Raw genomic sequence first — 14,401 nt, 5'->3', positions numbered from 1 at the left:
CTGCCAAGGACGACGAGAGCGGTGTCCCCGCCTTCATACCACTCACAGTGACACGTGAAGAGTTACTCTGGAATGCACCGAGTGCCTCAGAGGAAACAAAGATGGCCACCGTGGCCCCTGCCACCTGCATCCTGGAGAGCAGGGCCCCCTGTGAAAGCTCCAGCCCCCAGGGACAAGGGTCCTGCTTTTGGTCTCCTTCACACTGCTGAAACAAAGCCAAGCAAAACCAAACCAAACCCTTCATGCTGTTCTCAACGAGAACACGCAGGACGTCAAGCCAGAGAATGTGGGAAATGTAAAATAGGCCAGGATTCACAGCAGCACTGGCGCAAGGACTCGAGGGCCCCTTTGGCATCCGATCCCAGAGAGATGCATTGTCCACCTCTGGTCCCAGAGAGTTGGTTCAGTTTCCCAGCACCCTGCCTGGTTTCCTCTTTTCTGGCTCCCATCCTGACTTTGAGTGGAGGGTGCCATTTCGATCCTACAGAGCCTCCTGGATTCCTCTGTCTTTGTCACATCTGGCTTTGGGCTCCTTCCTTTCTAGGCCCAGGTGATCAGAGGATTCCCATTCTTTTGGCATCTGCCATCATCCACTGAAATAGACCCAAGTGTCTCCTTTCTTCACTTGAGCTCCCATCCTCAGACTTGGGAATATGGGGAAATCGGGGCCATGGGAGGAGCTACATCAGAAATAAAGACGGAAATGCTCCAGAGGGATGGCCTTTGGGGAGGGGCAGGTCAGTAGCGTTGCTTCTGGCTCACTCCCTCCCCCACTTTGGAAATGACCAAGGGCTTTGTGGTTCAGAGAGAATAGATTGTTTTGTTTCAAGCTTCTGGCTCACTCCCGCCCCCATTTTGGAAATGACCAAGAGCTTTGTGGTTCAGAGAGAATAGATTGTTTTTTTTTTCAAGCCAGAGAGTTTAATGGGAAGACTTACTTTCAAATATTTCCTGTTCACACATTTACTTACTAGCTGGCTATGGTGCCAAATGCACTTGCTCACCAGCTTACTTAGCGAACAGAGGGCAGGTAGTCCTCGGCCCCTCACACCCCCCAGGGAGACAGCGCTCAAGAAGTAGTCTGGACCGTCCATGTCCGCTCTCTGCTGCTTTGTGGATGGCACCAGGTGAAAGGGCTCCCTTCAAAAACAATGCCAAACTCAGACACTGGAGGAGGTCTTTGACAAAGACACGGGCAGTGTGATTCCAGGGGTGTTTTTCGTTCACCCTGTCCGTGTCATTTCCAGCTTGGGGTGCTGGTTCCGGTCACTAGTCCGACTTGAGCTTAATAGCCCAACCGGGAGCAAAAAATGAGCCAAACTGGGGTTTCTTGAGGTGACTTATTTTAGCTAAATATGTCAGTTGTTTGTTCTAAAAATACCGCTAGAAGGATGGGGGAGTATTCCAGATTGTTGACACTTCGACTGAAATGAGAAGTGAAATGTAACTGATAGGGGATCTAACAGGAGTTCCTGCCTGTCATAAAGAGGAGGCCGGATTAGGATACCGGGAGGTGCAGCTAAATCCTCACAGACGGCCCCGTCGGGGGTGAGGGGCTGCAAAGTTCTGGAGAGCGAGACTCCTGCTCCTGACACTTGAGTTTGTTAAATAAGTGTGGTGTTCATCTCCCCAGGACCCAGCAGACCTGGGAGCCTGGGCCGGGACGACAGGTGACAGCGAGGCCGGTGTGGGGAAATGCCAAATGGCCTCCCACGTGGGCCGGCGAGTTAGGCAGCATCTCCTTCTTGAGCAACTCAGGACCTTAAAAGCGGTCAGATTTTTAGAACTTCCTCAGTGGTTAAAAACTCCCAGACAGGAGTTTGCGGGTAAGCCGTGGGGGTCAGTTCCTGGACAGGGCTTGATCCCTAGAGAAGAGCCATGTTCTTCTAACCTCCCCCTTTGGTGCTTGTGTTAGCAAACCAATGATGAGTCAGCGTGTGCCTTGGGGTTTTGTAAAGACAACCAGGTATTCAGATTTGACTCCTGAAAAGCTTATAAACTAGGGGTTTCTGTCCGGCAGACTGTGCGTTGACATTCGCTCGCAGAGTCCCGTTAGGTCAGCGCACATTTTAAAAATGTTTGGATTTGATTACCTCTTGGGTAGGCAGGCACGACTCCAAACACTCCCTGACATCTTGAGCCCAGCTCCTATTTACTTGCCTGGTTGTGGAAGACATTTGAGTTCTCCATCCCGAAGAGGACTCCCAATGGCAGTGGATGACCGCTCAGTGCTCTGCAGACTCGGGGTGCCCTGTACATGGGTGACAATGTGAATGTGCCCCCTGGGTTGGTACACCGACCCTCCGTGGAGAGACTCTTAGGGAGGACTTGGACGGGGTTCTAATGCAGCCATCAGAAAGCCATCCCGGGAATCCCTCCAGAAGGAATGGAAACATTCCGTTCAAGATCTTGGGTAGGGGCCCCCTTCATTTGTGGGCTTAATGGAAGTGGTTGATCAGAATTCCCACTGAATTTAAGCGTAAAATACTCCCAAAATTCTTACTGGAGTGAAATAAACACAGGTAGAATTTCCTAAGGTGGGGGGGCCTATGGGAACTCTTTCCTTTGGAGGTCTTTTAAAAAATCAGCCCATTGAAGGTTAGGATGGAGAGTTATGAACCAGAGTGGGGGCTCCTGAACTTAAATTTGCACACAAATCGTGTGGGAGTCGTGTTACATGAAGATTCAGGCATACTAGATCTAGAGTGGGTGGCTAGTCTGCATTTCTCACAAGCTCCCAGGGCTCACTGAGGCTGCCGGTCCCGGACCACACTCTTGAGTAGTGAAGCATTATAGGGACCGCTCAAGGCCTTGTCCAGCTTTGGATTAATTGGAAAAATCTATATTTTTTTTCTAATGAGCCAATGAACAGTGTGTCAATACAGCAGTGAGGTAAGCCAAATGGTCAAGGAAATTGTCTGTTTCCTGCATAACAGTTGAGTAGATCGAGGTGACGTTTATTGAACACTCCCCATTAGTGAGTCCCCAAGCGGCATTAGAGGTCAAGTGGGAGCAGTCACGTGAACCGGTTCCTTCTTGCCCCTGCCTTCCAGCGATAGTCAGAGAACTCTCAGCACGGTTTGAGGGCGCGGCTCTGGGGCTGGCATAGCCGTAAACCCAGCATCATCATTGTCCCCTCTGGTGGGAAGGGGGCCCTGCTGAGCTGTGTCAGCCCCAGCGGCTCACATGCCAGGCGCAGTCTGGATTTTCAGCAACAGTGACTCAGCCCAGGATCAGAGGCTGCTTTTTTGCCAAGAACACCACCATCTGGGATTGGATTGCTTTGAAGACCAGCCAGGAGAGGCTCCAAGACCAGCACACAGTAGGCCATCAGAAATGTTGGTGACAATAACATTGGGTTAGATTTCCTTCTTGAAAGCCACACTGGAACCCGGAAGAAACCCCTCATTCGGCTCTGAGGGGTTGGTTCGATTTATTTGGTAACATTTCCTCTGCCTGACCAGCAACGGGCTGCTTGCTTCTGGATCCTTTGAGACTTTGTTCCCAGCTGACTCATCTGGCTTCAAATTTCCATCTGTCTTCCCCTCGTCATCACATGCTTTTGGCACATCTCTTTTGATTTCTCTTACCGTTCTGATCTGTGGCTGCCAACCATCTTCTCAATTCACAATTTCCTTTCAACATACCTGCACCCCCCGGCCCCCTCTGCCCGACCTGTTTCTTTGACCTGGTGACAGATTCACACTTTCTTTCAGGTGTTTGGCAGCCAGACCCACCTCAGCTCCTGAGTCAGGCTCCCTGGAAGTGAGAGATGGGGATGGTATTCAAGGCCCCCACGGCCATTGCCTCACTTGGGCAGATACCACGTGCTTTTCTTCACAGCTGTTTTGCATCCCTGCCTACATTCAGCAGATAAACAAAGAGCATGCTGAGCCCAAGAGCGTTCAAACACAGGCCAGCACAAAATACCAAATGTTCAAGGTTCCCGTGATTTTCATTCTGAATCAGCCGCCTTGAATACAGCATTTACAGATCGGCTAATTAGTGTGGGTTTTGTGTATTAATATGCATGTTTCCTCCTTGATGCACTTAATGAGCGCATTTTTTTTATACTGCCAGATAAATCATTAATTTAGTATTTCTCTAAACTTTTCTCATTTACTGTCATTGAGAGTTCTTCACCAGAAAGCTTTGTAAAGCATATTAAATTTCAGAATTTAGAAATATCTACCCTTGGGGTGCCTGGGTGGCTCAGTGGCCTAAGCGTCTGACTCTTGATTTTGGCTCAGGTCATGATCTCAGGGTCGTGAGATTGAGCTCCATGTCGGGCTCCATGCTGGGTGTGGAGCCTGCTTAAGATTCTCTCTTTCTCCTTCTCCCTCTGCCTCTCCCCACTGCCCTCTCTGAAAAAAAAAAAAGAAGAAGAAGAAGAAGGATGAAAGAAAGGCCCTTTTACCTTTATCTCAGGCCCCAGTCTTATATCCCAGATTCCAGACACCACTCCTGAGCATATTGTGGACGCTCACACCTCCCTGCCTACGCTTGAGATGTCCATCTGCCTGCCTGAAAGGCGCCTCCCCAGTGCCCCCCCCGGCCCCCCGTGAGGGTCCCACTTCTTCTCTGGGGTCTTCCATGACCCCCAGGCAGAGTCTCCTCCTTTTTGTGCTGCTACCGGAATTTTGTCCATATGTCCGTTCATCACATATCATGTGTACAAAACACTAGACCATGAGGGAAGATACCATGTCTGATTCCCCTTAGTAGCCTCAGGGGCATAGTAGGCACTTTTAAAATGATTGACAAGGGGCGCCTGGGTGGCTCAGATGGTTAAACGTCTGCCTTCGGCTCAGGTCATGATCCCAGGGTCCTCGGATTGAGCCCCATGTCAGGCTCCCAGCTCAGAGGGGAGTCTGCCTCTCCCTCTCCCCCTGCTTATGCTTTCTCTCTCTCTCTCTCTGTATCTCTGTCTCACATGAATAAATAAAATCTTTTAAAAAATAAAAAATAAATAATAAAATGATTGTCAAAAGGATGAACAATTTTGAATTCATTATCAGGTACATTGACATATAGGTGGTCAACTATACAAATACAGCATTTTAACAGATTATAAAAAACATTTTATACCTATGAGGTGAGGAAGGAAATAGCTTTCTGCCTGAGGCTGGGGGTCATGGAAGATGTCAGATGATGGGGTTGTCACAGTTGGGCATGGGAGGGGCCCTGAGGAGAGGACTTCCGGGAGGTAGATGCAGCACCATGAGCTCAGCGGGGAGATGTGAGGGTCTACAGTGAGCTCAAGGAGTGGCCTCTGGGGTCCGGCAGGATAAAGTTCAACTGGAGTGTTACTCTAGAGGTGAGGGTCTAGTGGTTAGGGCAGTTTCCAGGGGGTCAGGAAAGTCTTTCTGGGGATGATCATCAGACATTAAACCTGGCCTTGATAAAATGCCACTTTGAGACATTCCCTAAGGTGCCGAGGACAAGTCACAATGCCACATGCCCCAGGGCGTGGACCTTCTTTCTAAATTGTACACCAAGCCAAATGCAGCTGTTATTTCAAGAGGTATCTTGGGAGTCGTAAGAAATTCCAAAAATAGGGTAAAATATCATTTCTCTTGGGTTTAATGGAAAGTAAAACCTTGATTAACTGAGTCCTTCAAATGACTAGAATTTTACACGCACCAGACTTTGGGGTGAAAGAAGCAAGTCACAAAAGGCACAGGTCAATGGGATCGTTTTTTGAAGAAGCACATATGGTGTATCCTAGGAACAATCCCCCAGAAGCGCAACCCCCATCTTCCTGTGGCCCCACTCGGGTTCCAGGGCCATAATCTGTCCCTAAACCGGGAATCCTGCCTCATGTTCATGACCAGGTCTTTTCTTCTGCTTGGACTCTAAGTTCTTTGAGGGCAAGGGACTATATTTTATACCTACTTTTAACCCACACAGTAACACAGGTCTTTGCACATCATAGGGTCTTAAGTATTTGGCAATGGATTAGAAAATGCTGTCTATCCTCATTAATGTCAGGAGTGCGGTTAGAATATTTTAGGTCACTCTCCTGTGTTTGTTGTTCAGTGGATCTGGATTTGCAGTTCTGGTCTACCCGTGACTGGCAGTGTGAACTCGGGCAAATTACTCTCAACCTAACCTGCACGGTTGGTGTAAGAATCAGCGGGTAAATATTTAACGTATCTGGCAGCAGCTCTTGTTCTTATTTTGCTTGTCTTGAAAGCAGAAGTTTCCTGGCCTGTTGCTTATTATTCTGCAGTTGAGAGCTCTCGTATTTTCGTATTTTCTGGAATTGCATTTCCATTTGGGAGCTTTAGCTCCTAGTACCTAAGGTTGGCTTTACTGAGGTGGGGGGTGGGGGGGAGGAGGAGCTCTTTGACCTGAAAGATGAGTAGATGCTAAAAAAGCAGAAATGGATGGAAAAGGCACTCCAGACAGAAAGAATAATAGCATGTGCAAAGGCCCAGGGTCATGAAGGAGAGTGACATGGAGGAAGTCGATCATGGCTAGAATGAGAGATGTACACGATGGCAGTGAGCAGACCGAAGCTAAGCATTTGGGCAGGAGTCAGGTCAGGAACAGCATTGTGTGAGATGCTAGATTTGGGCTATCAGTAAACATAGTCAGATTCGCCTATCAGCAAGCTGCTTCTCTTCTTCATTAATTTCCTGTAAGTTTCAGTGAGTCTCTGAACTGAAATTGTTGTAATTAGCCAGATGTAGGGGGTAGGAATAGACCACTTTCCCAGCATGTGACTTCTTACCAAGAGAAGCACCTTACTTAATTCACAGTGGGACTCGGCTAATGTGGCCGGCAGACATCTCAGCCCGTGGTCCCTTCCTTTTGCTCTGCCAGGTTGGCAGTTCCACATGCAGGAATGTAGTTGATGTTGGTTTGTCCCAGGCTTTTTCATGGCTTTTTTTTTTTTTTTTTTAAGATTTTATTTATTTATTTGAGAGAGAGAGAGAGCAGGAGCGGCGGGGAGGGGCAGCGGGAGAGGGAGAAGCAGACCCCCTGCTGAGCTGGGAGCCCGATGCAGGGCTCGATCCCAGGACCCTGAGATCAGGACCTGAGCCGAAGGCAGACGCTTCACCGACTGAGCCACCCAGGTGCCCCCTTTTTCATGACTTCTCATTTTGTCCTCAGGGTTTCCTCAGTAGGTTGAATCTCTAATATCTTTGGCCATCCGCTGCAGCAAACCAATGCCAGGCATTGTTTGCATTCTCTTCATTTCTGTGTTAATGCAGCATACACCGAGCCAGATGTTTTCGAACAGTCTTGAAATGTGTGAGCAGGGTTCGGCAAATATGATGATAAACAGCACTTGTCCTGTTTTCGGGATTGTTCTCTGCCCGTAGCCAAGCCGAGGACTGGGGACGTGGTGAGAAGGAGCAGTCTGTCGGAGGCGGTTCCTCTTCTCCTGCTTGTATTTGTGCGTCCAAGGGAAAACCAGGGTTCGGCATGTCAGGGCGTTCTGCCCATCGTCTGGGACGTACCCAACAGCAGCGGCCAGGCTTTGCTTTTGCTGCCCTGCCCGTGTTTTCTGGCTCCTTCTCTCTGCTTGTCTCTCTCATGCTGTTCCTCCTGCTTCACTTCCAGGTGCCTTTCCCATCATTTGTGCTCAGCACTTCTACTATTGTTCTTCCTGTCTGGTTCTCTTAAATTCAGCCCACACCTTTTCAACTCCACATCCTGAGTCAAGTGTTTGAAGGCTGTTATTTCATGTTAATTAGAAGTTCTTTTTCCAGCCAAGAAGCCTTGCATGCAACCATTCCCCCAAGTTGAGGCTTAGAGACGAGCTCTGGCGTTCTGTAGTTTGGGTGCGGTTAAGGGACAACTGGACAGGTGGAGCCACACCCCCACCGCACGCAGGGCAGCCTTCCCCACAGCCTCACCCCTCCCCGGGGCGGGCAAGCTCCAAGCTTGGCTAAGCCAGAAGAGCTCAGCGTGCCTTCCGGAGAACATCACCACGGTCCTAGGTGGGGTCTCCCTTGGCCAAAATTGCTTGGCAGCCAGACCCAGGAGGGTCTCTGGCGTCTGAATAGGTCTCTTCCAAATGCTAAAAGGTGACCCTTTGTAACACATCTCCCAGTTGACCCAAGTTTGGTGGGAGATTCTGGTGGAAAAAGGCTCCCATCACTTTCTGGACTGGTGAAGACGACAGCAAGAGTTGGCACCTGGCTCCTAAGAAACCCCTCAGGGAACTTCCACTTCTTGAAATGTTCTTGAGCAGATGTCGAGCCCTGTTCTCACATTTGGCCTCACCCTTTATCCCACCTGCTTGTAGATCAGAGGCTACATCCCTGTCCGCAGACCCATGCTCAGGGAGGCTGCAACCCTGAACCCTCCAAGAGCCCCCAGCAGCCCCTTGGGCATCTTGTGTTCCATTTGGAGGGAGGGGGTGGTACTAAACCATTGCAGAGCTTGGGCAGTGATGCATTCGGACCACCCCCTTTCCCTCTCCCACTGAGAAAAAAGAGACTTTCTTCCTCCAAAATGCCTTCAAATGAGGCCATTACATCATGCATGGTTGAGGAATTCTCTTGTTACTGGAAATACATTTCTTAGTCTTCTGTGGTTTGTAGAGAAACTAGTCAATGAGCCAATGTGGCCACAGAGTGCAATCCTAGGCACTGTGGAAATGAGGGGTTGATGTTCTTTTATGGAAGGGGGATAAATACCACACACCAAGAAGGGTTATTACAAAGATCACCTTGGTTGTGTTTGTGAAGTGCCCAACACAGAGCCTGGCACAGAGAAGGTCTTTAATAGACAGGAGCTTCCCCCATTTCTTTCTTCTCTGTATTATCATTAACAGCAAATACCAGCTAATGTGATAGAGAGTAGAGTAGACAGAGACGTAAGCATGGTATTGTTTGAGGAGGTGGGGTTGTAGCTGGGTTTAGAATTTAGGAAGAATTGAGAGCACTAGATTCATACAGATTAAAACTGAGGACATGGGGCACCTGGGTGGCTCAGTCGTTAAGCGTCTGCCTTCGGCTCAGGTCATGATCCCAGGGTCCTGGGATCGAGCCCCATGTCAGGCTCTCTGCTCGGCGGGAAGCCTGCTTCTCCCTCTCCCACTCCCCCTGCTTGTGTTCCCTCACTCGCTGTGTCTCTCTGTCAAATAAATAAATAAAATCTTTAAAAAAAATAAAAAATAAAACTGAGGACACGGCAGGTATATTCATAGACTTAGGAAAGAAACCTGGCCTCTGGCCAATAAATTATATTGGTAGGAGTGAAGGGTCCAGAGGGATTCATGGCACAGAATGGGGTGGTGAAACAGGAGTGGCCGGTGGGCAGGGTGCCTTCGAGGACTCAATAAGGAATTTTGACTTATTATTATAAGCAGTAGGGAATCACTGTAGTTTCTTGAGCTTGGACTGAAAATGATTTTTAGAGATCTTCATAAGGAGTTTCTTAGAGCTGGGCAACTTGGGGGAACAGGAAGACCACCAGAAAGGTATCTGGGCTCATGCTGGGGCTTCACAAGGATAGTACTAATGAGCTCAGGGACCAGGGGAGCTGATGTCTTCAGGAAGGCATAAGTAGACTTTGGGAATGGGATAACCAAGAGGCCGAGAAAGAGAGAAGGGTCTAAGCTTAGCTCACAGAAGGTCTGGGCAGAGGGTAAAGCCATTGGTGGTAACAAAAATAAGAAAGGAATAGTTGGTGATTATGGAGTGAGCTGGTGAAGTCCTAGCCCTTCAGTAGCAGGGCTGGGAAGATCTGAGGAGAGAGCCTGACCAGATGCCCTCTTCTTTATGTGCCTTTTCGAAGCTCACAAGACTTATTCACCTTCACATGATGAGGATCTTGGTGGAAGGGGATTTGTAGATCATATATATCAACTGAGTCACATCTCCTGTGTAAATCTGTAAATAAATCAAGATTTGCTTTTAATGAATTTTTGAAGTTTTGCAAATAAATTGGTTTTGTTTTAAAAAGCAGGCTCTTAATAAAATTCCTGCACTCTCAACAAAATTAGCCACTGATGCATTTAACCTAATCACAAATGGTCACATTGGGTGCACCTGCATTTGCCTTCAATCTACAAAGCCATATATTGAACTGGGAGTTCTGGAACCCTTGGCCCTTGCTGCCCCTGCTTCCCTCGGATCAAGCCTTTGCCCACCCCATTCTAGAATGAGTGCCGTCGCTTCCGGGTCTAAGCCAGGCCCCATGGGTGGTTCTGGTGGGGACTCTCTGGCTTGAGCTGTGTTTTTTTCTCCCTTTGTCTCCCCATCATAGACTACTGTTTTCCAAAGTGAAGTTGGAGTCACTCTGCCGGGGCCCGGATGAGGCGCTCCTCACTTGTAAGCACATGTTACAAATATGGAAATCGTGCTACAACCTAACCAATCCCAGGTAAGAGGCCAGCAGGGCCTGTTTTGCGTGGTTTTTACATGGGTCCCCGCCTCCCGGGGCCATCTCTGATGGGCGGTTAGCACGCAGGCATGGCCCCTGCTGCCCTGTGCACCTCCAGGTCCTCGTGAGCAGCAGAAAGTAGTGGTGGAACCATACACACTCCATTGTCAGGGGCTTTTCTTCCAGTGGCTGATGAAGCCCCCAGATCGGGAGTTTCTTTTCCTGTTGCTGCCATGGTGACCCACAAGGCCCAGTGACCGATTGATCACCACCTGATTTCTCTCAACCAGCCATTCATTTAAGTTCTTAGACAAGTCTTACCATCTTTCTGGTAATTTATGGATAGAGTAGTCAATTACATACTCCAGATTGGGGGGTCTTAGAGTAGTATTTAAAAGACCTGCAGAGACAGCAGGCCATGTCCTACTAAGGAGAGTAGAAATCACTATGGGCATGATAAAGTATAATTTTCAAACAGTTAAAATCATGACACAAACAGATATAAAATAAGCATGTATCAGAGGTTTCATTTACCTCATTAACTAACGGGGGAACCAGTAAAATGTTAAGACTCATTCAGAGAAGAATTTGAACGATAGATAAACGGAAATGAATTTGCAGAGAAATGCAAAAACAGTATCCTATAGGACAATGAAATATATGGTTTGGGGTTGTCTTTTTACGGGGTGGAAATCAGTTGTATCTCATTCGCCTGCAGAACAGTAAAATGACCTTAATCAGTCGGAGTCAGTCAGGGGTGCCCACCCAACCGAGGCAGATAATCGGGGAAAGTCCCCCTAGTTAACCCCCAACTCGCCGCTGAAAGACACCCAGTAACCTGTTGTGCCCATTTTCAAGTCTGGTCAATTTTTCCTGGCGTCTGTTTAAATTACTAAGTGTGTCCTGCCCTTGGAAGGAAGTCATTTAACGAAAAGGGACCTAATAATTCAAGTGCATTCAGACAACTGCTCATACACTTGGAACATTTTTCAAGCTCATAGCAAGATGTACGGACAGCCCACACAAGGCTCTTAAAAGTCAGGAGCCTAAAAATATTCAAGTCAAGTCGTAAATGTGTACTAACGAAGGATGTCACTTGCCCCATACAGCCCCCCAGGAGGCGACAGGCTGGTGGCCGTGATGTGCAGGGCCCGGGGAGAGGAAAGGTGGGATGGGCGTTAGGGAAGCAGCAGAGGGCAGGAGGGGTTCCATGTGGGATTTTATTTCTGTAGTTAAAATAGTCAAAATCAGGGGCGCCTGGGTGGCTCAGTCGTTAAGCGTCTGCCTTCGGCTCAGGTCATGGTCCCAGGGTCCTGGGATCGAGCCCCACATCGGGCTCCCTGCTCGGTAGGGAGCCTGCTTCTCCTTCTCCCTCTGTCTACCACTCTGCCTACTTGTGCTCTCTCTCTGTCAAATAAGTAAATAAAATCTTAAAAAAAAAAAAAAAGTCAAAATCAGGGCCCTCCGTGTTAGGGAACTGACATTCGGCAGAGTTGTGACCACAGGGCCTTGTGGGCAGTGCAGCTGGAAGGGAGGGGGCTCACGCTGGCCAGCCCTGTGCCCCTTGCAAAGCTGGGGTCACGAGAATTAGCCAAGAATCCCTGTCACAGCCACGGCCTGTGGCACGTGACCACCCCATGCTCCATCTTCCTCTCGGTGAAAAGATAATCCTGAAACTGGCCTCTTCCCTTTTGCAGATATGTTCTGAAAATAAAGATCATTTTAATTTTTAAAGAATCCTACTTTTCTAAGTCTGTAAGCAGAAATAGAAAAGGCCCATGTTATGTTCCCGAAAAGCCCCCCACTCCCGGCCTCTCAGAAGCAGCAGGATTTAGGGAAGAGTCTTGGCCAGAAGTGCCGCTAACAGGAGATCCTCCCCAGGCTGGTTGCTTCCGTCCTGGAGCATTCCTTTGCCCGTACCCCCGTTCGAAATGAGAAAATAAACCCATCAGCCTTCATGTTGCCAATTTTCCCTCCGTTCTCCACACCTCTCCCACCTCCCCACATTTCCTCCCACTTAGCAACCAAGAATATTGAATGTGAGGAGAAAAAAATAGCAGAATTGGAAAGCTTTTTAAAAATACTTAACCAAATGCCTGGGCTGTGTCCATACTTCCTCCGTTTCCTGAAGGATCTTGCAGGGCCAGAGCAGGGAGGAACCCTGGCTCCAGGCGCAGAGTCTGGAGGGGGTGTGGGGGTGGGTGGAGGAGGACCCATCATGGGTTTGGGAAACTGCTCCTTCCAGCGACTCCCAAAGCCTTGGGGGAGGGGGAGAGGGGTGGTAATTGAGCAGCCCCTTAGTAAGGAGCTTCCTGATTGTTTTTTAAACTTTATTATTTTCTCTGGGATATAAATAAATGTTGCTCCTGTAGGCCTTACCATTGTGCAAACTTAGACATCCTCCACAGTATGGTTGGGTTAGACATGACCCCAGCAGAAGAATGAAGCATGAAGAGGGGAGGGCTGCGTCTTGACAAGGGATGGCATCCTTCCTTGTCCTCCAGATAAGGGCCGTTCTGGGTCCAGCAGCCTCGAGTCCATGATCAGGTCACGCATGGTTCTAGAAGAGGATAGAATCGCATGAACAAGTGCATGAGAAGCATCCCTGCTTTAAAAAAAAAAGTGCAATAAAAACTGGGCAGAGAGCATCTTGGCAGGTGGTTGGTTTCTCCCCAGAGAAGGTCCACGCTGACTCCCTGAGTCGGGGCGCCCTTGTTTCTGAGCGTGCTCACTCGTGGAGGGGCTTCTGCTCCGCCTGCCAGGGCTCCCCAACGTCCCCCACCCCCTCCCAGCTCCACCCTGGGGCTGGCCCAGGCCCCTACCGCGGTGAGATGATGAGGCACAGAGGGAGATAGGAGCAGTAACGGGCCACGTGGAGAAGAGACCGAGCTTTCCTGTTCCCTGCAACTCGTTCCCTCTTGATCTTTGCTTGAAGGAAGATCACACTGAGCTAGTGCTGAACCGAGCCTTAGACAACTTGCAAAGAGCGTTCCACCTGCAGGCTGAGAATGCATCTCTGCTATGAGCAAAATGGTGGGTGGCGTTCTCTCGAGTATACATTTGGCAAAGGTGTGTGTCATTTCAGAAGCCTGGATTTATTTGCTGGGTCTGCAGTTTTACTTGCCTTTAGGAGAGAAAGCTGTCTCTTGTTTCATCTCCTCTCTCTCAGTGAAGGAGCAAGTCCCTTCAATCCTCGTGCCCATTGGCTCAGCCACTCAGAACAGCGGGACTGGTGACCAGGGCCTCACCAGAAGGTTCTGGCAGCCTCCTGGAATGGACAGTCAGCGTTTCAGCTGGGGATGGCAGCACCCTTCCCTGGGCCATCCGTGTGTGCCTTATCTCCAGCCCCTGCATCAGCCTCGCGAGATCGAGACTCTTCTTTCCATTTTATAGAGAATAAACAAGGCTGAATAACTTGCCTAAATTTTCCCGATTAAATAAGCACTAGAGCTCTGATTCAGGCCCAGGTCTGAGCTGACATCAGTGCTCCCTGCACCATGCACACTGCCTCTCCAAGTCGCAACCAACTTCCTTTCCTTTATTTTTATTTTTCATTGTTAACCACTTCTTTCCCATCCCCCTCACCCCTGCCACGTGGACCATCTCCATCGCGGAGCCATGTCATTGGAAGAAAATGTTTTCTTCCCCAGTCCTATTTCAATCGCTAACTTGCAAATCGCACTTAAAGTTTTTATTTAAAAAAAAAAAAAAGTTTTCTTTACTCTAACCTCAGTTGGAAGCTGGAAACCCCATCCGGTACTAATTAATAGTCACCAGCGTTTTGGGGAAGCTTTTCTTTTTACAGAGCATGCTCTCGTTCCATCTTCCAAGCAGCCCCATAAAGCCGGCAAATGTCATGTTCTTTCATACACATTTTACTGACGAGAATTGAGGGTCAGGGATATTGGGAGCTTGCCTTGACTCTAGTTAGCCAGCCGTGAGGGGCCTGGAGAAAAACAGGCATTTCCTCCTCTCCCACCCGCCCCGCTCTGGCTTCCCATCCCAGGCCCCTCTCTTCCATCCAGTAAATACTGTGCCAGGCGCTAGTTCAGAAGCC

The 14,401-nt window shown here is 49.0% G+C and overlaps 1 protein-coding gene and 1 long non-coding RNA gene across 13 annotated transcripts in view; one reads left to right on the top strand and one right to left on the bottom strand.

Annotated features, from left to right (window-relative positions):
* TTC7B (tetratricopeptide repeat domain 7B) overlaps positions 1-14,401 on the top strand; it is a 247,390-nt gene that overhangs the window by 170,141 nt on the left and 62,848 nt on the right. For all 11 annotated transcript variants that reach the window (XM_036064449.2, XM_036064446.2, XM_036064452.2 and 8 more), the window contains one exon: positions 10,228-10,344. In XM_036064449.2, coding sequence (XP_035920342.1) covers positions 10,228-10,344 — 117 coding nt within the window. The remainder of the gene's footprint in view (positions 1-10,227; positions 10,345-14,401) is intronic.
* LOC118518027 (uncharacterized) lies at positions 9,566-13,301 on the bottom strand. 2 transcript variants are annotated; one of them, XR_013440806.1, is made up of 3 exons: positions 13,167-13,301; positions 12,724-12,904; positions 9,566-9,851 (listed from the first exon to the last, which is right to left on the bottom strand). It is a non-coding gene; the product is annotated as an uncharacterized LOC118518027 (long non-coding RNA). The 2 variants fall into 2 exon arrangements; XR_004908415.2 differs by lacking the exon at positions 9,566-9,851 and adding an exon at positions 12,532-12,602.

This window comes from Halichoerus grypus, chromosome 8 (genome assembly GCF_964656455.1).
Source record: "Halichoerus grypus chromosome 8, mHalGry1.hap1.1, whole genome shotgun sequence".
Classification (NCBI taxonomy): Eukaryota; Metazoa; Chordata; class Mammalia; order Carnivora; family Phocidae; genus Halichoerus; species Halichoerus grypus.
This window is presented reverse-complemented; position numbering and strand designations above follow the sequence as displayed.